General features: G+C 35.8%; 1 protein-coding gene across 17 annotated transcripts in view; it reads left to right on the top strand.

Moving 5' to 3' along the window:
* KCNMA1 (potassium calcium-activated channel subfamily M alpha 1) overlaps positions 1-25,565 on the top strand; it is a 414,751-nt gene that overhangs the window by 101,455 nt on the left and 287,731 nt on the right. For all 17 annotated transcript variants that reach the window (XM_036386077.2, XM_054515514.1, XM_036386078.2 and 14 more), the window contains exon 2: positions 15,150-15,314. In XM_036386077.2, the coding sequence (XP_036241970.1) occupies positions 15,150-15,314 (165 nt within the window). The remainder of the gene's footprint in view (positions 1-15,149; positions 15,315-25,565) is intronic.

The following is a 25,565-nucleotide window of genomic DNA, read 5'->3' as shown; positions in this document are numbered from 1 at the left end:
TGTACAGTTATGGGACCTAAGATGAATTATCAATTGGCTACTTTTATTTGGTCTAAATGCAGCTTCCCACATACAGAAAACTAACCTTTAATTGAAACATGATAGTATGTCTTTAAACTTGTTTTGCCTACAGATAACTGTTTTCTTTTTTTAGAAAAGTTAAATGAAATTAGCACATCTAAAATTAGACAGCTCAGATGAGAGTAACATGTCCTAAGAGGTTAGAGAAAGTAATCTGCATTGATTAATACATATGTTTCTGAATCCCAAGGCTACTGTTCCCATTCCTGTTAATAATGTTACAGAATCCTGGTTTTTCTCATCCCTCTTGCACAAAAGGTTGTGTTACTTGCTTAGGCAGATTTTAGTTTGCTGTTCAGCTTCCTGGGTGTCAGCTTTGTAGTAGCTGCTTACGCTGAGCATCAAATCCCCGTGCCCCAGGTGATGGTGCCTGGGCTGGAGGGTGTGAGCAGTGACCTGGGGTGGTGCTGACCCTGTGGCAGTGATTCCCACGCTCACTGGTGCTGCCAGCAGAGCGTGTCCTTGAGTGGGCATGACAGCATGTCCTGAAGGAATGAGTGCTTCCACATATTCCAAAAATCAAACAAAAGATCAGATTTATCACAAACATGTGTGCAGTTGTTCTCATTACCTGTTTCTAGCTGGGGAAGGGAATTCTGTAAAGTAGAGGGCTAAGTGGAAGACTGCTAAAAACTATGAAAAGTCTTGATATTATGTAGTAAAATTGGTTTTAAGTAGGAAAGAAAATTTTTGTCATTGCATCGATCATAATAGAGTCATCTTTATTTTAATATAAATTCTTAAATGTTTTCCTTTGCCTTTTGAACAACTGAATCCAAACCCCACTCAACTGACCAAACCAAAGTAATGCAACGGATTCTGTTGATGCTAGATCACAATTACTTGGTTTTTTTTTAAATTGGTTTCAATTAAGAAAGAAATGAAGCATGACTAATTTAAAAATAGAAATGGTTTCTGAGCTATGTTTGAGTATTTTTGTACATGTTAATTGGCTGTATGTATTTTGGGTTTGTGCATGTGAATTGTTGTGTGTGCTGGTATAGTATGTGTTATCAATTTTAAGAGAATATTCAGCAAGGAGGCAATGAATAATGCTTCTAATTACAAATTGATGAACCTCTACTTGTGAGATAACCTTATTTACTCCCTTTGACTCAGACATTAAAGTGTTTAGAATGTGATAATTTTTTGCTTTGGTCATGACTAATTCAACACCAGTCTTAAATTGTTACCTATTTTGACTGTAGTACCACTCCTCTTCTGAAGTAATTTTTTCATGGAATCATAGAATGGTTTGGGTTGGAAGGGACCTTAACCCAAAGCAGATGTATATTCATGCTAGCAACAGATATAACTAGGCAAACCTATTGCGATTTTCTTAGTATTGCAAAAAAAAAAAAAAAAAAAAAAGAGAAAGTGATGTTAAAACTAGTTTTCCTATTTGCAGCTCTGATATAATGACCAGAAACTTCAGTGAAACAAGTAACTCTTGTTAATAATAGATAATTACTAATTAGAAGCCTATGGAATAGGTTTTGGTTTTTTTTAAATTTTGACATTAAAATACACGTGTATTGGTGGTAAAATCAGGTTTAAAACATTGTATATGAAATAATAAAGGCTGGTATGTGTAAAATTATTATTACTTAATTGAACACTTAACATTAATATTACATGTTAAAAATGTCTATAAGGTCCTAGAGTGTGAATCAATACAGGTGATGCAATACATGAACCATAGCTTGCAATTTTACATTACTGGAAAGTGGAGGAGGAGTCATAGCAGAGTAGTCAAGAGAAGGGGAATTATGTGAGCTTGAGTTGAGAGGGAAACAGATTTACCCAAGCTAAAAAGAAAAAGTTAAAAAGTTTACCTTTACTTCAGCTAGAGAAACAGGACAGAGGTATCAGTCCTTAAGCCTTACATCTTTAACCCCTATTTATGCAGATATTCATTTGTCAGTTCATTTGTACCCTGAAGACAGACTGTACATCTTTTACTGTACATTGCTGACTGAAAAAAAACCAAAAACAACAAGAAACCAAAAATAATAATAGAAAAAAATCAAAACACCAAAAAACCCCCCTCCAAGCCAACACCCAGCAAAAAAACCCACCATATGGAGTAACTTATAGAGCCATATGTTTTGTCCTGTCCCAGTGGGAATGTGTGTTTATAGTTTCTGGCTCAGATCCTTATTGATTCTTATGAATCAATACACCTTTATTGTTTAGGTCACTGACTTGGCGTTTCTTTAAGTAAAAACAAAACAAAAACAACCCCAAAAAACCCCCTAGAAACAAACAAAAAAAAAACCCCAACAAAGCAAAAAACCCAACCAAAAAAAAAAAAAAACACCCCAACAAAAACCCAAGGTAACCAGCCAAAAATCCTCCTGGTTTTGTTCTGTCACTAGCTAGTTTTGTACCCTGTCTATTCTAATAATCAGGACTATAACTTGGATTAGACCATCTGGTCCATTTGTTGATAAAGCTATGTTTTGGTTGCAAAGAAACATAGGAAGAGGAAGAAGGATTGGCTCTATGCTTTAGAGATAAGTCTGCATGCATTCATAAAAGTAAAAGCCTTTGTTTTTTCATCTTCAGGGACTTCTGCACAATTTATAGGTTCAGAGGAGCTTGTGAAAGATTCAGAGTTATTAGAGGTGAAATTTTTGGATGTCTGAGTATGTTTGGGTAAAAATACTGATAGCATGAACAAATTGTTTTCTGGGGTAGCTTTGTCACAACATGAATATTGATGTAGGCTGGTAAGTGGAGAGGCCCTCAAACAGCTCTTTTGTCTCTCCAGCAGCTCAGTCCTTGCATCAGGTTTGTCTACTCTAAAATCTTGTCCTAAGCCTAGAGAGTATCCTGGAGGGAGAGTGTGTGTACATAAGAGAGTGAGTTAATTGTAAAACCAACAAACAAGAACCAATCAAGCTCCAACAAAACAAACCCCCAAACTCACACTGAGGGAAGGAGGGAAGAATTTTATTACAGTGAGTTGGAATTTGTGTTATACAAGTATGTAATTCTGTCATCACTTTTTCTCTGTGAAGTATTAGATTTATTTTTATACTTTTCTACTGTTTTACTTCAGCCATCTCATAAACAGCCTACCTAACAACAGTTTGAATCTGGCATCCAGCAGGGCTGACATTCTCATAATTGATATGCCTGTGTTGATGAAAAATTTCCCCCACTTAGGTTCCAGCAGAACACTCTGATTACAGGGAGTGCAGAGCACAGCAGAAAATCATACATTTTTTAAAAATGTATTTTTTTAGATGATTGATGATCACTTTATTAAATATCACTGTTGCTAAGTCTCTGAGTAATGAAATTAAAACACTCCTTTGAGATACAGAGTCTTTTTTTTTTCCCCTGCTAGCCTTTGTTGTGTGTAATTGCTTAGAACTTTGTGTAAAACATGCTTTGTTTTATAAAATATTAGTACAGATTGGAGTTTGCTTAGTTTATAGTTTTCTGTTACTCCTGTGGTTATATGCATGAGAAGAAATCAGTGTAGGAAAAGATTTCTGTGGATCTGAGGGATTCCACCTTCATATTATAGGTAATAGTAGTGGGCTTTTAGAGGAAATATAATTGTTTCATCATTTTTGAATCTCATAAAAAGTGAAAAGTGAATGAAGTTTTCAAAGTTTTCCATATGAATTTTTAGAACTCTTTCTGTTCAGCCAATCAATAACGAGGAGACTTTGTTTCCATGGAGAGCCCTTGAAAATGTATTTGAAGTCAGGTTTTCTTTAAACACCACAGTACAATAATCTGATATGACTTAAGGAAGAAGCTTGCTTCACAGAAAGTTCATTTTATTCAGCAGAAATCTTTTGCAACCTGGGGTGGGGGCCACTGGATGCTTCTAGGCCATGGTGGCTGCCAGTGTGGACATCAGGTAAAAACTACACAGCAGTTTTGGTTTATTGGGCACTTTACAGGTGTTACTAAATTGAAGCATTTGAATTATGCATGGTACATCCCATGGTCCCAGTGAAGACCTAGAAAGTGACCAAGAAGAAAAAACATCCTTGAATCATTTTCTTCAGTTTTAGATCTGCAGACAAAATGGGATTTGTTATACATAAGACTCCAGCTTTTGTAACCTGCAGATCCCATTTTCCTTATTAAACTACTTTGTGAGGATAAAAGCCATACTTTCAAACTCAAAAAAAAAAAGAGCTGATCTTACAGTTCATGCTTTTCCTCCCCAACCCCCCAATTTCCTTCAGCTGAATCTGAAATGCAGAGATATTATTTATTTCTCAAATGTATCCCCTAGTTACATGTATTACTTCAATGCCTTGTTGCTGAATAAACTAGAATCAGATATTTGGAAGATGTGAATTACTTATGTATGAATCAGTACTTTTTTTTTTCCCCCTAAGGCTTAATTAAGCCCTTTCTTCTTTTAAGAAGTAGTTAAGGTGAAATTTTTAATGTCATGTGATACTTGCATAGGCTTGTCAATGAATCTCATTTACAGATAAATTATGGGAGGGGGCACCTGGATCTTGAAAAGCTGTGTTAGGTAATTATGCAGCACAGTAAATGGAGAAAGTCTCTTATGGTAAGAGACTTATCCATGGTAAATGGAGAAAGTTTCAAGCTGATGAGTAGGTTCAGTAAAACACATCTTGTGAATAGTGCATAGTGTGACAACCTGCTTTGATGAACTCTTCAATCTTTATGCTGCTGCAAACTCTTTATCAAAATAATTAATATAAAATTTAAGAGAAAAAATTGGAGTTCCAGGCCCTGTAATAACATTATTACATTGCCACAGAATTGCAAGATATAAACAAGCAGCATTCAAGATTGAAATCTCCATAGTAGCCTTAACTTTATTATCTGTCATTGTAAACTTCTGCTCTGATTAAGGTCAAGCAAATTAAAACTCAATACTTTTTGATGATTTAACAGCAGTTGTACTTTCATTTCCTCTTATTCTTATTTAATCTTACCAAAAGAGCTAGAAATTGAAATTGACCTATCCTCTCACCTCTGTTCATTACCTTTTCTGCTCAGGTGACAATAACTGCCTGCTTTGTCATGCATAATTCATAGGCAGAGTGAGTGTTCAGAGGGAACATACTTTTGTAACACATGCTGTATCTGCAGCTTTGATAAATTTTGAAACCAAAAACTGCAGACTCATGAGACAGAACAATGCCTGCCTCACAGGCCCTCTGCTACTCATGCAACTCTGCCTGGGCTGCTTCTGAGCACTCAGGCCTCTGAGGAGCTTCAAAGAGTTGCTGTTTTCATTTAGAAAATGACCTATTCAGAGTAGGAGCTTCACATAGAAATTTTGGTACAGGCAGATTCAGTCCTCCCTTGGAACAGGATGCATTATGAGAGCCAAGAATGGATACAATGTATTTTTATTTTCCACTCGTTCAGCTTCTGATTGCTTAAAAAGGCAATGTTCAATGTCACACATCAATTCCTAGCATTGCATCACTGCACACAAGAGCAGGGGATGATCTCTGTGCTGCTTTAAGTTATTCCTGTTATTTAAGGCGATGAAGTTAAGAAAGTCAAAGAGAATTCACTGAGGTTGTTCTCATTCTCTATAGCATAAGTAACAATTAATGGAGATGTATTATGCAAGTCAGAAATGTATCGATCTTTTTCTCTCTGCCTCAGATTTCAGTCAGTATCTGTAAATTTGGAACAACTGTGTTTCCTTGTACCATAAATATATCGGGTGCTGTATTTGTAGTCTACAGGTGTTGACATTGGATAATTTGGGTGCTGCTAGTTACTGTCTAGGAAGTGAACCAAAGTAATATAAGCTACCTAAAAGAAATTTAACCTGAAAGAAGAAAAAATTCCTTGTAGATTAAAAACTTTTGTCTGCCATTTATGCATGGGAGTAATGAGATTAACATGACATAAAATTGTTTCCATAGCAGTGGGTAATAAATCAAGTCACATCTACTTGATTAAATAATAGCACTTGTACATTTTTTACAATGTGACGTAACTGGTCTTTTAGAGGGAAACGCTGAGTCTAATATAATTATTTCAAAGTAATCATTAAAACAGTTGGCAAGTAAATCTGCATTTTCAATATTTTGAGAAGTAGAACTGTATATCTTTGCTCCAGATTCCTGCACATTTGTGTGCTCTCTGACTCCCCCCTGCACCAAGTTCTTGCACTCTGAAAGCTGCATGGCACTCTGTAATCTCAGAGTGAGAAGTGTTGTGTGCTAGTAAATAGTTTTAATTACTTAATTGGCTGACCTGCTGCTCTTCAAATATTTATGTGCTGCATGCTGGAACTTATTTTCCTGCATCAGGATAGGATTAGATATGGATTTATATCCTACAGAGAGCTGCCTTTAATTCATTGTGCTTGCCTTTATGATTGTAATACAATGAGAATAAATGTTATGCACTACCCTTGAATCAGAAATGCCTTAGAGATGACTCTTTTATCGAATTTGGCAGATGACAGAATGCTTCTCTGGCAGTCTTCAAATTATTGTTATACATGTGTTTTATGATATTACCAACCTGTTATGTTTGTGAGTCTCTCAGGTTTGGTTTTTTTTTGTCCCCTGCCTTTCTCCTCATCTTTTATGCTGTAATCTTTAAAACCTTCTGAAAAATCATAAATCTATTTATAAAAATGTATATGCAAATAAAATTCTATTTGAGGCTCCCCATTGAGGATTGCCACTAAAATATTGAAAACTTGCTATTTTACGTATAAAGAAAACTCAAGTGTTTAAGTCCATCCCTTTTATGTGAAAATGTTTGATTTGAGTCAAATGAAGTTCTCAAATTCCCGTCAGCAAGTTTTTGAGGAGAAAACCTGTTCTTTTTAGCGAAGGAAATGAGTGGTTAATTCCTTTTATGTAAGGACCAATATTCTTTTTTTGGAGTAGCTATAGTACTTTGTGTTTTGTCCTTTAAGCTGGGCATTGCTTATCCTAATCCATGGATTCTTTGTGATTTTTGGGCAATAGAAGTGTGATTTTGAACATGTATTTCACAGAAGAGGGGAAGAATTTCCTACTGCAGTTCAGTCTAGATATCTTCTCTTGGATACCTCTGATAGCACGAGTGAGAGATGATTGGGAGGTTAATGCAGTGAATGAAAACATCCTGTGTGCTAGAAGGTACAAACCTCCCTTCTGTGACTGAGCAGGATGGAGAAAAACAGCCAACTGACAAGATGCTGTGAAGTTTCACTGCACTGACAAAGCAGTTTGAAACTAATTTTGTAAATGGTGCTTGAGTATATCTTTTAGTGAAATAAACTTTCTACTTTTGGAACTTTTTAATGGGTTATTTAATTGACTATTTCTGGCAGTGAGTAGTTATTTCATTATTTTTCTTACTGCTGGATATATCACATAGTCATTTTGTGAAAACTATGCTTGTAATCTAGATCCTATAGATGAGAAAAGATTTACTAGTCATACTTCTCTTAAAATTAGAAAAAAATAAATGTGGTTTGTTTTCTGTCTTTCATTCTTTCATGGCAGTAAAAAAAAGTGCCAAGAGGTAATGACTGAAAATCTTGGAATTGCGTATTACTTAATGCTAACAACAACAACAAAATTACAAGCAATCAACTAGAGTACTTCCTGTAATCAAGATAAACAAGTTAGGTAATTTCCCCACTGTTTCTTTCTTCTTTCTCATATTTGAGACTGTTTTCTCCCATTTGTGAAGCAGTTTGAGACTTTTGGATAAATCCTGAAAGTGTTTTGTCATCTATGACAGATAGATATTTCTCACTGAATAGGATATAGGTAATGCAGCAGTTTTCATTTCATGACAACATCTTTATCAATTTTATTTTCAATTGTGTGCTTACTTTGATTTGCCTTCTGTTAGGTGAGAGGAAGCAAAAAAGGAGGATACCAGAAAATGTATGCACCTTTTTGTCCTTTATTCTTTTCTATTCAGGAACACTTGTCTGTATTTTTAATAACTTAGTGCCATCTAAAGTTGTTTCATATATTTTTGCAAGTTTAGGTTCTATCATATTTAAGGCTAATCTACTTAAAAGGATTTTCAAAAGCATATTTTGAAAGAATGATGTCAATATAAGGCTTGAACCACAGAAAATACAGTTAAAGACTAATGCCTTACATAGGAATTGTCTAATTTACTTAATGGACATATTTCTGTGGTATGTGGGGACCAAAGAATAATGAAAAGTGTCATTTCATTTAAATTCAGTGCCCCCATCAATAAAGTGAAATGCTTGTTTGCCCTCTTGCCTGCTACTTGGTAATTGAAAGGGCCTTCAGAGACTATTTTAATGTGGTAATAATTTGGTCTTAGTAGAGAAAATTAATAAGAAATGCTCTGTTAACTATAAAAAAGGAAAATAAATGTAAAGGCTAGGTATTAGTTTGACATTTTGTGAAATATTTTCAGGAGTAATTTTAACCTGTTCATCACTGACTTATCCTATTTTTTTATTTATTTATGTATTGCAGACAGTAAGTTCACTTGTTACATAATCTTATGACAAGTTCAGAGGTTATTTATTTCTAAAAATGTGGTCTGATACAGAATCAGAAGCTACAAAAGCAAACTTAGTTCTATTTTTATCAATAAATTTACATGAAATTTTTGCCCAAAATTCTTAACTTATAGTGAAAGCTTACATAACTATTGACATAAACTCCTGCTAAATTGAACCAATCATGTTTTTGAAAAGCACTGTTTGTCTATTTGAACAAAAAGTTGCAGTGACTTTCTGTCCTTTTTCATTTCCCTATGTTGTCTGGAGTTCTTAATTGCTTCTCTTTTACACATATCTTAGTGTTTAATTGTCTTATATAACTAACCTAACAGCTTTTACCAGTAACATCACTTAGATTATGTCTGTGTTGTCTGTCTTTGTGAATATCAAGACACTTAAAATCCTACATGTATTTATCTTTTTAAGATCCCTATGCAACAGAAACTGTTGTTGCTCTTGTTTTATAGCTGCAGGGTGGAGACATGAAGAGGTTAGACAATGTGACTGAGGACTTTCAAAATTTGATAACAGAACAGGGACATTGAGCATGCCTCTCAATTACTAGGCTGGTATGGAAATCTGCCAGACAGTTTTTCAGTTATTTGAAAACACTGTTTCACATCAATGAAAGTGTTACATCATAACATTTCCATTAATGTGTAGAAATGTTTAATCTTTGAAATGAATCTTTTTGTACTTCAGATTTCAGATAATGTAGGTGTCTGCTGTTTCATATTCTTAAGTGAGAACCATACCCGGGAGCTCTTCATTTGACAGACTGGAGAACTATTTGTGGAATCATGGGTGGAACACTGTATTTTGCTAGTCTAGTTTCTCTTGTCTCTCAGGTCAAGGTTTTAGAATTAATCCCTCTACTGCAGCAATTTTTGTCAGTCAAAGCAATGATGTGAAAAGGGAATTCTGTAAGAGTAACCTGTACCAGAAATATGAAGGTCGCAGGACATGAAATCTGTGAGCATTACTGAAGGTTTGGACAAATGCAACAGAAAAGCTGGTCACTGCCAGAAGAGGAAAAAAGATTTTCTGGTGGTCAGCATAGAAAGTAAGGCTCTGGTTCTAAGGAAGGACTGGCAAGGTGCTTCTTAGAAATCTTGGGAATGCAGAAAACAGAGTGTAACATCTCAGTCTTAAACTAATAAGAAAACCTTTGTATTCTATTTTTGACTTATTTTTCTTCATCTTCCAAATTTGCAGACAACAAATTTATATGGCTTGTGAATATTTTATGAGAGCAAAATGCTGGGTTATCTTATCAGCCATGTTTTCCACAGATCATTCTGGTTCTTTTATTCAGTGAAAGGAATAATGTTTGTCTGGGTATCAATAATTAATCTTTTGAAACAAGTTGAACCATAGCTACAGTATGACAACTGACGTCAGTGTAACCTAATATGCAAAGAAATGCTGTGGCTAGGCCAGTTTAGAAGTACCTCTTACCTCACATTAGTTAGTTTAGCCTTTGCTTTCTCTTTTCTTACAAGTCTGACTTAAAAGAGGTTTGGAAGTCTCCATAAAGCTGTTCATTTCTCACATTGCCATTTGTTTTCTTTATTAATATTCCAGTGAAAACTTGTGTTTCCTAAACTGCACTAGAGCAGGTGAACAGCTGCAGGGTGGTTTTTTGTTTTGCTTGCTTTTAGCTCTGGATGAACTGGTACTCAGTAACTGTTTAGATGGAGACAATGGATGGTAACTTTATCTGACAGAAGGCCTCTGCCATGGCAATAGGTACCTGAAGTCTTTACACTCACTGTACATTGCCCAGCTTCAGAGAATCCAGCATAATATTATGGTTTTATAGAAATTTAAGACCCCTGTTTGGAGATGTGAAAGTGGTGAGTGGACGTATTGAAGGACATGAAATTAAATTATTGATAGAAGTCTTTTAAACACAGTGTTTTAGACATTTGCCCAAGAGAAAGGAGAAATAGTCTCATATGCAAAATTATTCCTCTTCACATAGCACCTCTTGGGGAAACAGGTGAACGAAAAGGAAGGAAAGGTAAATACAAATTCCTAATTTGTAAGAATGGCATTATCATAGTGTTGTTGATTGATTTAAAACATTTCATAAAATGCCAGGCTCTAGGAATGCAATGCTGTTAATTTAAGGGCAGTTAATAGAGATAAAATTGTTATTTGCTGGCATCATTATCTAAAGCAGCCCTTTCCTAACTGCTCCAAGTGATGTTTTCTTATTGTATTTTTACTGCATACTTTAAACTAGGAGCAGCTGCCATTCTGACAGACCCTTTCTCATCTCATGTTATCTAGGGTGGAAGTCAAAGGCCAATACTGTGTTTGCTTCATCAGTGTTACTGGTTTTAAACATCTGCTTAGACTGAGCATACTACTTTCTCTGGAGTGATGTGGTCATGACTCATTGCTCTATCTCATTGCAGGTGATACTTAATGATTTTTGTGTAATATACATCTGGTTACATGTTAGGTAAATGAGATTACCAAATCCTTTTTTTTTGTTTCATCACACTTCAACCCAGGTATTTTCCCTCACATTATTGACTCCCTGTTTCATGTGTTTTAAAACATATTTTAACAAGATAACAAATTTTTTCAGTACCATACATCAGAGACTACTTTTCAGGTTGTGTTCATGTTGTCCTGTGTTTTAGGACTTGTAAAAAGATTATTCTTAGATGGTGTTTTAAGGTTTCATAATAATTTTCTGATTTTATTTTGTGTTGTCCTGAGTTGGATGAGGTGTCTATGCAGTGGTTCTATGTTTGTATAGGTATTTTAGAGGTGAAATGGAAAAGATAGGACTATGCTTTGAAAACTGTTGCCTGTTTTTGAGTGAATTTTGCCTTTGAGTTCTTCCTTAAGGTGACTGTCTTCAAGAATCCCAGAATTTATGTAATCTAAATCAATATTTATTGCTGAAAATAGAAGACAAACCATTGAAGTTTCTGGTCCAGGTCTGTGCCAAACCATTGGTGGAACACTGAGTACTGATTCCTGTACACACACCACCTCATCATGCTAGTTTCCATTTAGTCATTAAGTTCAGGAAATATATATTTCATAATATACTGCTTCTCACTTAATCTACCTGCATGTTCCTGCCATGAAGTAATTAAAATAATGAAAACTGGTTAGCAGAATGGGTAAGGATCTCTTACTTGTAATATTGAACTTGTAAATAATTAAGCATCTATCATCACTGTCAGGTTATTACTTTAAGCACCTTTTTCAGCTGGTGGTGTTGGTTACTCAGTGCACTGGGGTGAGGAAATAGCAATCAAACAAGACTATACACTTAATAACAGGACTGAATTTTTTTGTTCAGTATAAAAAAAAAACAACAGCCTTTAAACCTCCTTTAGTGATCACTGCACAATTGCATAATGACTTGGGGATAAACTTTTCCTAATACTCAGCTGCCAATTAAGTAAGATAAAAGCTAGCCATGTAGATGAAAAATATAAAATATCCCAAATGAATACAAATATTACATAACAGCAACTAATCTGCATGTTAATTATAGCTACAATAATGGCAGGAGCTAGGCTGATCATGACAGTCTGTTCCAAATCATACTTGGCAGGGGATTATTATTTTACTTAAATTTTAATTAAGAAATAATATGGGTGGGAGATTTTAATAGAGGTGAAATAAGTAGCATAAATACAGAAATATAGCCATTCAATGCATTAAAGACTTTAATACCTTTAGAGAATCAAATACTGAATAGGTTTGTCATGTTTTACTGCTCTATTCTATTGGCAACCAAAAGTCAATACAGCAAAAGAACTGTAGGTTATGAAAACCTTTTCAAAATATAAAAGCTACCTTTCTCCTTCAATTAAGTAAATTGCCTACTATTTCATTGAGTGCTAGGAAATTTTAAATTATTTTTATATCTTATGAGCAATCACATCTATTGACAAAAAGATTGGGGATAAGGAACATGTACACAATCAAAGAATTTTCTAACCTTAATACAAGTTCAATAAAATTGACTTCTTTATTCAGCTTTTTATTTAGTGGTCTGTAGTTCTGTGACTTTCTGTAGTGAGGTCTGTAGCAAGGTGTGCATCTGTGCTCTTTTAAGCAAGCGCTGCTGGGTGAAAAGATCAAAAAAGACTGTGGCTTCATCCTGGCTCTGCCAGTGGCATCTCCAGTGACTGAGTTAGGCATCTAATCAACACCTCACTTTCTTATCTGAGAGGAAGAGATAATTATCCCTCCTTTACTATGAAAACCACATTAATTCATTCAATAGAAACTTGTACAGAGTATGAAAGTTCACTGTGCAATGCATAGGAGGACCATGGAGCAAAATCTGGTGTGAAGCTTACAGTTCTGAAAGATAAGCTCTAGCAGTTAGAAAAGGCAGAGAAGCTGGTGGGAAGAGAGAAAGAAATGTCATGTGTGGTGTTTTAAGCAGTCTGTAGCTGTCAGGGCTGTGGGGCTCCCGTGGGCCAGGGGCCTGCCCAGTGCCATGGCTGGGCTGGTGGGACAAGGCCTGGCCTGGAGCCTTCTTGGGCCAGCCTGAGACAGCAGCCTGTGGCTCGGGCAGGGGGAACTGGCTGTGGCCTCACCAAGGCTGGAAAGACAGGGCTGTGGGAGCCCTGGATGGGGCTGAAGGGGTGTCCTGGGTCACAGAGGGCATCTGAGTCAGGGGAGACCCTGGGGACAGCAGCTAGGACCAGTGAGGCCTTGGAGATATGTCTAGGCTGCTTAAGCTTCAATGCTGTTTGGAGTATAGAGCCTAGTGTTCTCTTTCCTGGTTTGTAATCGAAACCTTGATGGTGGTGAAGGCATTTCTTTGGGTCTGATCTCTATGGCTTTGGGTCAGTAGTTGGCTCCAGGCAAGCATTGCTCAGCTGGAGACGCCTCATTCCGAGTTGTACCTCGTTCTGTGTCGTACATCGCTGCATGAGCTCATCCTGTAGGTTGTGCTCCATGCGTGTGTGTGCGGCACAGGATATGTATTTCAATGCCAAGTGCAGAACATCTGATTCACTGTGTCCAAATTTGTCAGTGAATGAGGTCCAGCTATGCAAATACAAAGTAATTTTAAACTTATGTTGCATTATTTGCTTGGGAAGTGTACTGAATTACTGTTGTAACTGAATAATTTGTTATTATCAGTATAGTAACATCATACTTTGCTGTAATCGCTAGTAAGAACATGGAGCCTGCTTTCTGGGAGGGAAACTAATAGAGAAAAAAGAATCTGATTAGCTAATTAAGTTGCAGTGTTGAGCTTCTCTGAAAACAACTGTTGGTCTCCGTTTAACATTTTTAGCATTGTTCTGCTGTTCATTGCTGACAGATTCAATGACATTGCTTTATTAGTTCAGTGTTTCTCTCAGGAAGTTCCTGTACCCTTGTGTCCAGCTGTGTCCTCAAGGCCATCTCACAGCTATGGGTTTTGACCATCACATGATATACTTCTGCTGTAGTAATTAGCACATAACCACCATTTATACAGCATCTTTGCTTGTATAAGGATATCCCAAAGGGGATTAATGGCAATTGATTTCCTGCTTACTGGCCTACAGACAAGTAATCTATAAACAAGATCCTTCAAGCTGTTGGTCTGTGCAGAGTGCTTGGAACACTAATGCAGATCTAGTGCTCAGGACTTGCTTCAGTGCTGAATTTTGCTGCCTCTCCTATTTTTGTTTAGCATAACTTGTCAAGTGTTCAGCAAGTCATTAGTATTATGCTGTCACCAAAGTATCACTGTGCTCGTGGCACAGTGGTACTTTGCATGCAGTATGATTTAAACACTGTGCAATCCACGCTGGCTTTTCCTGGCATTTCCCTTGATGTTTGTGCAGCACCCATGACTGTAGCACATCCCAGGCAGTCACAGAGCATGACATCCTTGCTGCAGCATCCATGAGAGACTGATATGAATTCCAGTGTGTGTTCCTCATCAGTGAACTTGGTGCAGCTGAGGCTCCTCTAATTTCTAGCTCTTCTTTCTGTGAGAGCCACTTACTGACAGAAGAATTCCTGTGATATATTAAACACTTGCATTGAAACACAGGTTCACTGATAGCGTGGCAGCTCCCTGCAGATTCTTTATGATGGATTTTGTTCCCCTCACACTTCATAATTGCTGTCTTGTTACATCATGCTTCTCAGTGAAAGTTTACTCAGATAATTAATTCTAGTGATGGGAAATTAAAATTATACATAAATTACATTCACACCTAGTATGCAGTATTTTGAACTGATACATCGGAAGGTCTTTCGGTGTATGTCTGACAAATTCATTTGTATGTAACTCTGTAATTGCATACAGGGTTGTTGTCAATGATGTTGCTTGCAACAAAGTAACATATTGTATATTTAGTGCTAAGTATATGTTTTGAAGATGTAATGTCAAGGAGAGTATTATCTAGTTAGTCTGGTACCTTATAGAACATTTCTGTTTCTCTTATTTCTAAAAATGTGGCCAAATAGGTTCTTTGTTTCACCTAGTAGGGATCCAGGAAGAGAGATTTTCTGGTTTTTATTACTATTCTTGGCCCCACCTATATACTGACTTTCACTGTCAAATTGCTAAACATTAACCCAAGTACTTACTTTTCAGGAGGCCCAGAAGATCAATGGTGGTGGAGATACACAGGCAGATGGAGCCTGCAAACCAACAGATGAAAAAGAGGAGAATGTGGCAGCAGAAGTGGGATGGATGACGTCTGTGAAGGATTGGGCAGGAGTCATGATATCTGCCCAGACATTAACTGGCAGAGTACTTGTAAGTTTTCTCTGATTTTCTATGTTTTTATTTTAAAGGAAGTACTGTGTCCCAGCATTAGTGGAGGATTTTTGATTGGTTTGTTGCATCAGCACTGAGTCAATCCCAATTTTCTCTGCAAAATAGCAGACTAGTTCCCACTGCAGGAGAGAAGCAGAGACAGCAAGTAAGAAAAAATGACTGCCAGTCCACTCCCCAGCCTATTTCACAGCTCTGCCCCATGATTTTGAACTACAAACAGTGAATTTATTAATTTCATATAAGGTGTTAAAACTATAGACCTATTTTATCTGAAAGTAAAATTGTACCTGGAAGAATGGAAGCAAACTTGGAAATTAAGCCCAGTGTTACAAATGTAGAGAGTGGTCAGAACTGTAAAGCAAAGACAAGATTGAAATGACTATGCAACGAGATTTGTGATAAATTCAATAGACTAATAATGATTTTATATTCCCTTTATATTTTTCTTTATTAGTGTAAAAATCCTTCAGACCTGTGAGCAGTTACATATCAAATGGAGACAGATGATGATAATGTGTGGTTTAAAGGGAAAAAAACTTTTTCATTTTTCACTTTATTTAAACATAATTGCTTTAGAGCATTGTCAAATAGTAAAATGCAGGGGCTTTCTGTGGAGTTCACTGCAGTAAAAAGTGTCTCCTATGTAATTTGGATTCATTTTCTTTTTAGAATGCATATACTTATAAACTAGAAGCTAAAGTGATTAAAATCCCATTTAAAACTTCAGAGAATCCCAGTGAAATTTTGTAACTGGTTTGAAATATAATCATCACTGAAATATAATGTTCTTGGTGCCACAACCTTTGAAAATGGGACTTTTGCTCTTAAACAATGTGGATGGGAATTTGACATGTGATTTAAAAATGTGTCCATGTTAAATTGCATAAGCACGACTTGAGAATGTGCTAATTGAACCCATGCAGTTCTGTTTGCATTTGATGTTGAATGGCATAAATATAAATAACAGTAAAAGGTACAAGTTTGAATAAAATCTGTTCAGGAAAGTACTGATTTACTTTGAAGTGCTGTAAAATGCTGTAGATGATGGAAGTATCAGATTTCTGAGGTGAGTTTCTCTAAGAAGAATCAGACACATTGATAATTAATCTCAAGATGCAGGAAATTAAACATGTTTATGAACTGATTTTGCTTCCTGAAATTATATCATTTGAGTAAGAAGAAAAAGATTTACTTAATTAGATGGAGTATTTGATATACAGAATGAAGTCATATATATATATATTGTTGAATTTGACACAGTTCAGTCTATGGAAATCTGTAGACCCTTGACTGGCTTCTGAGAAATTATTAAAAAAGGGTAGAGGGCCTCACTACTCATTTGGGGAAAACCAGTGGATCTTTCATTATATAAGTATTTATAGTAAATTTTCCTGGGAAATACAGACAGGTATTTTATGCGCCTTCTGGTTTGCTTCCTTGTGTGTTTTGGTTTTTTTCAGTATTTTTCACAACTAGATTTGTTCTTGTTGCTTCTTATTTACTTTTAATTTCTTTTTTTTTTTTTTCTGAATGAGAGGACTCAAATTTTTAGTGTTGAGGAGGAAAATATCCCCACAACCTCTTGTGATATGTAATAGTTTTCTAGCTGCCAGAGTGAAATTTAATAGTTCAGAAATTGTGGGGTTTCTCACTGTTTACAAAGACACAGTGGCTGTTATCTCCTTGCTTTAATGAGAATAGGAGCTCAAAGGATAATTTGGTATTTGACAGATAAGAAATTGGACAAGCAGGTGTGATAGGTATACATATACATTTTTTGACAGTGTTCTTGACAGTATCAGCTATTTCACCAGCTTTTCAAAGCAGGAAGAGAAACCTTCAGTAAACATGAGTATGCAACATGTCAGAATTCAAATATGAAGTTTAATATGTTTTCTCAAGGATAAGACAAGTTCTCATAAATTTCTTTTTTTTTCTTTCTTTTTTTTTTCATTTTGGATCCCTCTCATCCTGGAAATGTCCTGTAACCAATCTTCTTGTGAAATTAACATAGATTTTTTTATTTTTTCTGGGCATGTGTAATATTCTTAGGATGCAGTTAATCGGAATAGGCCTTAATTTAGAGTAAAATATATTAATTGGCTAGAGAATAGGAATTGAATGCATGCTTCAGTGATTTAGTCTTTCATACTCATAATATTCTAAGCCTTTTACAAGTCCAATATGGCATTAGTTTTGCAGCAGTGAAGCACATGCATTCTTTGATAAAACAATTTGTTTTGCTCTGACATTACAATTTTTCTTAGATAGTTATGCAAGGTTTGGTGGGACTTACAGAATATTCTAGTCAGGCAAAAATAAATAGTGCCATATCTTCCCTTTAGCTGTGGTCTAGGTTTCTGAACTTAAAGGAGAAAAGGGAAAGTCTTTCTCAGCTTCTAGATCTGACTGTGCACAGGCAGGAATCACAAGATGTTCCATGCCCTGAGTGATATGGTGTGGTTTTGCTGGTGGCCCACCCCTCTTTTTTTTTCCCTCCTCTTTTTTGGTTTTGTTTCCTGCTGCCTTTTTTTTTTTTTTTTTTGAAGTTATTTTAGTTCTTGGAGATGGAAAGAATTACGTATGTATTTTAGATTATATACTATTACATTTGTATAAAATTTCCCTTTTCCTCATCGTGGTCAAAAAGAGAAATGACATAAGGATTGAAGAGCAGATTCTTCCCTAGCTGGGGCATTTGTAGCAGGACAGTGCCCAAACTGCTGGGCATGTACCTTGCAGTGTGTCAGTGTAACTGCACAGATCTGATCATTGCAGATGCTCAGACATTATGAACTTCTTGTCAGTGTTTGGCACTCACCTGCCAGCTGTTCATGGGGAATGGTTTAGATTCTGCTCATCCCTATTGAGAAATGAACTTTGTCTGTTTAGTTATTTTTAGTCTTTCATAGGCCTTGGTGGCACATAAAGGAATCCAAGGGATGAGTTCTAGATTGCCTTAATTTGTGACAGTGATGGGGGCTATTTCCAGGGTTTCCATAGGAATAGGAACAATGTTCTCCATGTAAGTTCATGAGGTAATGATAATGGAATAGAGTAGGAAGTGTTGACTAAGTCTTGTTTGTTTCTATGGTAACTGCAGCTAGTTTAAATTTCAGTTGTGCATTTTCTGAATATTTATTTATTATTGACAATAGTGAGGGGGTTTTTTGCAGGCTTTTTTGCTCTGGATTGAGGGTGGGATTCTGCCCAGAGTCTAGTGAGAAAGTTCTTCTATTGCACATAGGTCTTTAAAACTACACGTAGGTGCTACATTTAGATGTAGCGGTTCTGATTGTTGCTGTACTTTTTATTTCTGGGGAACTGCTGTAATTTCAGTGGATCTTATACTTAAAGGAATAATGCATACTGCATGGTGGTTCTTGGGGTGTCCTCTGCAGGACCAGGAGCTGGATACAATGATCCTAATGCATCCCTTATTTCAGCATATTCTATGATTAACATATGCTAATCTTAAATTTTCTTTTCTCTGAGGTTTTTCATTTAGTTATATGGCTAATCAAACATAAACTGTATTTTTTCTACTCGATTTTACCAGTTTTAAGTACTGCTATGTGAAGAATGGATAAGGTTAGCATAAGGTACATGAACTGGTCATGTAAAATCAAATGAAGAAATGAATAAACAGTACATTTTATAATGAAATGGCATGAAATACACTCAGAACTGGACTTAAAACATTGCATTTGAATTCTTAACTCAAAAGGTGGAAAAGTAGAAAATTAGTGTATACATAACACGTACAATTTATCTTAATTAAAACTCCTTATTTTTATAGGCCTCCTTTTTGTAAGCCAGATCTCACTCTAGCCTAGTCTACCTTATTTTCAGTCAGGTTATAGCTGCTGCTATGGAAGTTACCCATTTTAAAGTTATCTTCAGGCTTAGGGCTGTGTTGCAGTGACTTTCATGACCTTTAGATAGTTGACCATGCTTGCAGAAACCATTCTAATAGTATTTAAAACCATGAGGCTTTTCCTTACAGCGGGAATAAATATCTTCTGCTAAATATTTTTGCAAGTACCACTTCTTTTCTTGTCTAAATTAAGGTATGCATGGCATTCTGTCATTGAAATGAAGAAAAGCAAACACACTTTTAAAATAATGTATTAAGTTTTGAATGGTGTGATTATTTGGAGAAAGTAATGAAAGTGTTTTCTCTTCAGAAGGCAAACCTGGTTTAGGTCAACTTCTGTTAGACAGTGCTTCATTGGTGAAAAATTGGTCTAAGACTGCACTATTGATAACCTGTATTGCTGTATATCCATGTCAGACATGAGTTAAGGGCAAGTCTTTGCCACTTTTTTCTTGCATGAATCTAGCATGAAAGTGTGTAAATACAGAAATGTGCCTTGTTGTGATGCTGTGCTGATCCTCATGATCAGTGTGTAGTACAGGGGAAATTTACCTTCCACCTGTGGGTCACTGACAACAGCCAGCTATTGAACAGAAGATACTAACACAATTTTGCATATTTACAAAGCTTACTGGAGGAGACAGATGGCTTCCCCTAAGGCATTTGTGCTGTTCCTATGTGAAGGGCTGCTCTGATGATGCAGTTGATAATATTGGGGTTTTTATGTGGTTTTTTTTTCCTCTTTGTGCTTAATGTATTTGAAAAAATAGTGCTTGTAATCAAAACACTCATGTGATAATGAATATTTTTGAAGAAAATTCTGTGTATGTTTTTGTACAGCTCTCCCATAATTCACTGTTCTGAGGCGTAGGGTAAATGGAACAAACTGCTAAGCTTGTGGTAAACAGAAAAATCTCCATTTTGATGTTCGGCAAAATTTTCACACAAAATATTGTCTATCAAAATCAGTTTCCTTTTCCTTCTTACCTATTTTTTTTTGTTTTTGAAACTGTTTTTAGGTATTTCTTGAATATTCAGAGGTTTCTTGAGGAATATTCTCAACATATCCCTCCTGGTGTCAGTAGTTTTATGTGGCTCCTTAAATTTGCGTTGCTTTGGCACAGGAGATTCCTCTCTGCTTTAATTAATGCTTTGTTTTAGCTTCAAATGCTGCATCAGAGACAACTTCAAAGCTTACTACCAAAGCTGCAGGAAGTCCCACTTTTCTTGTGAAGTCTGATGTCTGTACTGGTAAGGTTTGGAAGGCTTGGTTCAATTGAAGTAGTAGTAACTCTATATTTGCCTTTCTGAAAAGGGAGCAGGTAATCCAATGGTAGAAACTAGCATGGAGAACTTGTCAATTAGAAGTGAAAATCAGGGAATATTAACTGCTTGTTCCATATGTTTCAGCTAGAAGCTGGAAGCTCTTAGAGCCTTCCATAAATCCACAGCAAAATGCCATGAGTTTAAGGGAGAAACTTCCTTGTCCTCTTGAATGATCTTGCTCCTCCTTCCTAGTTAGAGTCCTCATCCTGCAGACACTTCCCTTCAGCTTGGGATAAAGATAGGAGAAAATATTTTGGGTAGGGACTGTGGGGAAAAAAGGCAAAGAGACAGAACTTTTCACAAGTTTGAAACAGTCCTGGTGGCTCTTTGAGTCTCAGGAAAACTGCTTCTATTCATCAGAGCTATCTAGGATAGGTGAGTGAAAAGGCAATTTCTGCAATGTAATGCCATGCCTTCTTATGAGCTATGGAATTGCTAACTGTGACTGTGAAGAAGGAGTCACAAAACTGACTTAATTGAGGCAGGGTAAATATAGAATGAGAAAGGAAACAGAATCTGATTTTTCCTCTATTTCTGGTCCAAACTTAATAAAATAAAAATTTCAAACACAGTGTACTTGTTAGTGCTTAGAATGGGGATGCCACTTGGGAACTAAAAGTGAAATGTGGAACCCAATCCTGCCTTCTGTAGACTGCATGCAAACTAAGCCATCCAGTTCTGTCAGATGCCCACAGTCCCCTCATTGAAAAACATGTAACTCCTACAGACTGTTAAAAAAATCAGTTTGTGCCTGTCAGGGGTAAAATCTTGTAAAAATTACTTCAGTAGAGATGAGTAGATTTTAGTGAGCCATCTGATTGTTGTGATATACAAAATGTGATCCTGTCATGAGCCTGCTGTAGAATACTAAGCTCTTGGTTCTTGTCAGCCATTATATTTAATCCTGTAACCTGTATTCTGAAGGTGAAGGTCCCTTGAGAAAGTATAGCTATGTATCTTGGTAACAAGTATGGGTATATTGTCAGCAGTTTAGTAACAATGCAAACTGTTTGTAATGTTCCTGTCAGCTGTTTAAGTTTATATTTTTTCCTTATTTTTTTTTAATCTGTTCATTATAACAAGCGAGAAAGTCTTCTCTTGTGAGTTGGGATGCTTTGTTTTGGATTTTAAAATCGAGCCAACTCAGATGCTGGAAGGTTGAGTTCAGCTTTAGAGTGGCATTGGGACAGTTGGCACTTGATCTCTGCGGGCTGTGAGTGTCATTGGACTGTCTGGACAGTGTTCCCTGCTGCCATTTCTTGTCCATGCTGCAGTTTGGACCCCATGCATATGGGAGATGCACCAGTCAGTTCTATTGTTTCAGCTAATCAGAGAGTTCTGCTCTAAGAAATTCAGCACGATATTTCTTGAGAATTATGGTAGTTTGTTCAGATTTATTTTTTCAAGGCTGCAGGTTTGTGGTTTTTGTTCTCAACCATGGCCAGAGCAAATTTTGTCATTGGTGCTTATGTCTGATTTGCTTTAATGAATATGATCAAGCTGCACACTGTCAGACAAGGTTTGAAAACTGCTTTGTGCTATACTTAGAGGATTTTATAAGAATATCAATGTAGATGAGAATCCAAAGTTTTTTCCCTATTACAAAACAGCAGCATAAATCATCATGTCATGCTAACAGAAAAGTATTGCAGAAACCCATAGGTATTCTCATAGCAATCTTTAAAAAATGGTTGTAATAATTTTCCTATAGAATACATTTTCTGATTTGCCTTGTTTTCTCTCATGGTAAATATTGCGAAGATATTTTGGATGGTTGGTGGTTATCAATTTGCTGTTGCAGATGGCTGAAAAGTGAAAAGTAACTAAGAATATCAAGTTACCAGATTGATAGGTTTACAGTTGCTGTTTGGTATTTTTAAGTACAATGGATAATTTCAAGTGTCTCTAGGCTGGAAAAGGTTGTCAGCCACTGGCTTAAAGCTTTTGGAGGAGTTAGCTGGGCAGAAAACTCTTCTCTATTTGAGGTATCATCTAGAGGATTCACAATAGATGGAGTGGTCCGTAGCAGAAACTTTAAATTCCTAAGCATTTTTGGTCACTCTTCAAAAATAATGGGAACAGTGTGAATTCAGTAGCTGCAGCATGTGACTGCTTGAACTTTGTTTGACATGTTTTCTGTTCTCACATCTAACAGCAACTTGCATGACTTTGAACATGCAACTAAACTTTCTATTACTCCTTTGTTTCTGTGCATTAGAGGATTCAGATTAATTACCCATGCTTGTAAAAAGCATTGAAATCAGCTTTTAAAATTAGTGAAATCAGAACTTTTTTTTTCTCTCCCAATACACATTTTCTGCTCCAAAATACATTTCTGTCCTATGTAGTTAAATCAATGTAGTAATATGAAATGCATGTGTCTGCTTTATATAAATTTTGTATATTTATACATGAATGATTTTTACTTCCATATTATGCATTTGGAGATTGTATACTCATGTATCAATTTTTTTTACTATACAGGTTCTTTTCCTTAGTGTTTTCGTTCTGCACTTCTGCTTTTTTAAAAATTTCTTTTGGGTCTGATAGGTGCAGACAGATAAACAATCTGAATTTTTCCTTGCCATTCAGTCCATTAGAATTATTATGTATTCTCTTTTGGAAAAAGCCTTGGGCATCAACATTAGTTGCTTTTGGTCTCTTTATAGTTGATGTCTCTTAATATGAAAGATCAATTTTTTAATGATGCAGTTCCATTGGATATCCAAACCCACTGTTTTATTTCTACAAATGAAAAGCTTGTCTGTGTGAGAGGTTTTATTTTACTTAGAGAATGCATCTTGTAGTGTAAAAAAAAAGTTAGACCTTGTTTTATAAAAATGAAATTATATAACTAGTTGAGTTATCATGAGTTAATTCAATGCTATGGAATTACAAGAATAAGCATATGATGAAGCCTGAAAACTTTTAGTTTGCCACAAAGTAAGTGTTGGATTGAGAGAAGCTTCAGTCTTGTCTTACCTTCTGTAGCTAAGAATATTGACATCAGATCCTTGTACTTGTAATGAAATCTCTACTTGTCTTGTTGATTTTTCAAGGAATAGGAATATATGAAAAAGCTTGGAAAATCTTCAGCTTTGTAACACTTTCATAACTAGCATACTAATTGAAAATAGCTTTATTATCTGCTATTCAGTCTCATTTACAGGTACAGTGATGAGTATGTGTGGATCCTCTTTCCCATTTTGTTTCAAATATGTTAATATTGCAACAACTTCTGACTTGGCATGAGTATTGGTATTTTAGTGTTATTTAGGTGTTTATATAAGAAGGCCCATTGCTTTTGTCAGTAATACAAAAAACATAGAAGAAACAGTTTTAAGTTTGGTTTGGTGCACTTGGGTTTGTTTTTATGTCTTAGGTTTTTTTGTAATTTTATTATTAATCTCTGCATTAAATTAGGCATCACCATTTGATAGGGTTGGAGTCAAATTTCAAGACTCCCAACCTTTTCTCAGCAAATCATGGCAGCATGAGCTGTAGAGGAATATTATATGTAGTTGCCAGTAAAATACTCTACAGAGAGAATTTTGCTAAGCAAAGCTCTGTGTTTACCTGATGGAAATGCAGGTGGGTGGAACTAATGACACCATATTTCTCTAGATTTTTTACATTATTCCTAATGAATATTTCAACCAGTTCACTTGATACTAAGCTAAGGCATGCTCTTTTGGTTTTTTTGATGTGATAGCACCTGATACAACTTGAATACTGTAAGATGAACTACTAATGGCCTACTGGTGCATCATATCATTTATTCCAAATGAAGGAATTAATGGTTTTTGTTATCAGTTCAGCAGGTTTATTCTTAAACATTCAAAATGCTTGGTCCTTCTTAATTCTTGCCTATCTTTTCTCTTTGTACTGAATGTGTCAGACTATACCAGACTGGGAGATTTCTATGGTTGTTTAAAGGATTCTGCTTCAGATCAGGGATTTTTAGTCTGAAATGCAGTATAGTCTCTCATGCTTTACCCTTAAGTTGAAACAAACAATAAAAAGTGTGTTTTGAGAAACTGTGCCTTGCTCTCATCTCTCAGGTTCAAAGACCACCTTTGCTTCTCACATTTCCAGAGAGCTGTGTACATGCCTATTATTTCCTAACATAATACATTTTCTACAACATAATACATTTTCTAATGTATTTTCTAATAACATAATACATTTTCTAAGTTTTGTTCTTGTGGATGATACAAAGTCCTTTGATTTCTCTAACAGAATATATCATTATGTCCAAGAATTTTCGTTTAGACATTAAAGGAATACAGTAAGTGCCTCCTGTACCTGTTTCCTGGTCTTTTATGCTGGATTAGTTTTGGCATGAGAGATGTGAAAAAGTGACTTTTTGTTATAAAAATGAATAACTGACTACAAAGAATTTAGCTTCACCTGGGCAACAGTCATTAAATATTAATGCATATAATTAGTACTACTACATCTTGTGCTAGTTGCAGATATTATTGACTATTTATTTGGTGTGTGTGTGGATGTTTTATACTTTTTAGACTGGAGAAAAGGTAAACCAGTTGAATTTTAAAGCCTCCATGTAGAAAAAGTTGACAGCAGTATGTCTGCTGTGATAAGCAGTTACACTTTCAAGAACTGTAAAAACAAAATACATGCCTTTATTTGCTAGCAATGCCAAAAATATCTAAAAAGCATAAATTAGCTGACAGAAGTGTCGACAAGTGTGTTATTTGAGTTACCTTCCTCTGCGTGCTGGTTTGCTTCAAAAATACGTAGTGTGATTCTTTGTGAAAATGCTAAAAAAGAGTTCAGAGGAGAATCTAAGGCACTGTAAGACTGAAAGCATATTGGAACACAAAGTTAAATTCATTTCTAGCTTCTGGGTCGAGTTTTGGTCTTGTGCTTAACTGTGTAATTTAATTGAAGTTAGCTCAGTCGATCCATATTTACACTGCTTTAATTAAGGACAGGTGTAGATGGCTAAATTTGAGGATGAAAATAACATATATGGAATAGCATGTTCCTGTCAGAGAGCCAAA

Source organism: Molothrus ater, chromosome 8, assembly GCF_012460135.2.
Source record: "Molothrus ater isolate BHLD 08-10-18 breed brown headed cowbird chromosome 8, BPBGC_Mater_1.1, whole genome shotgun sequence".
Taxonomy (NCBI): domain Eukaryota; kingdom Metazoa; phylum Chordata; class Aves; order Passeriformes; family Icteridae; genus Molothrus; species Molothrus ater.
This window is presented reverse-complemented; position numbering and strand designations above follow the sequence as displayed.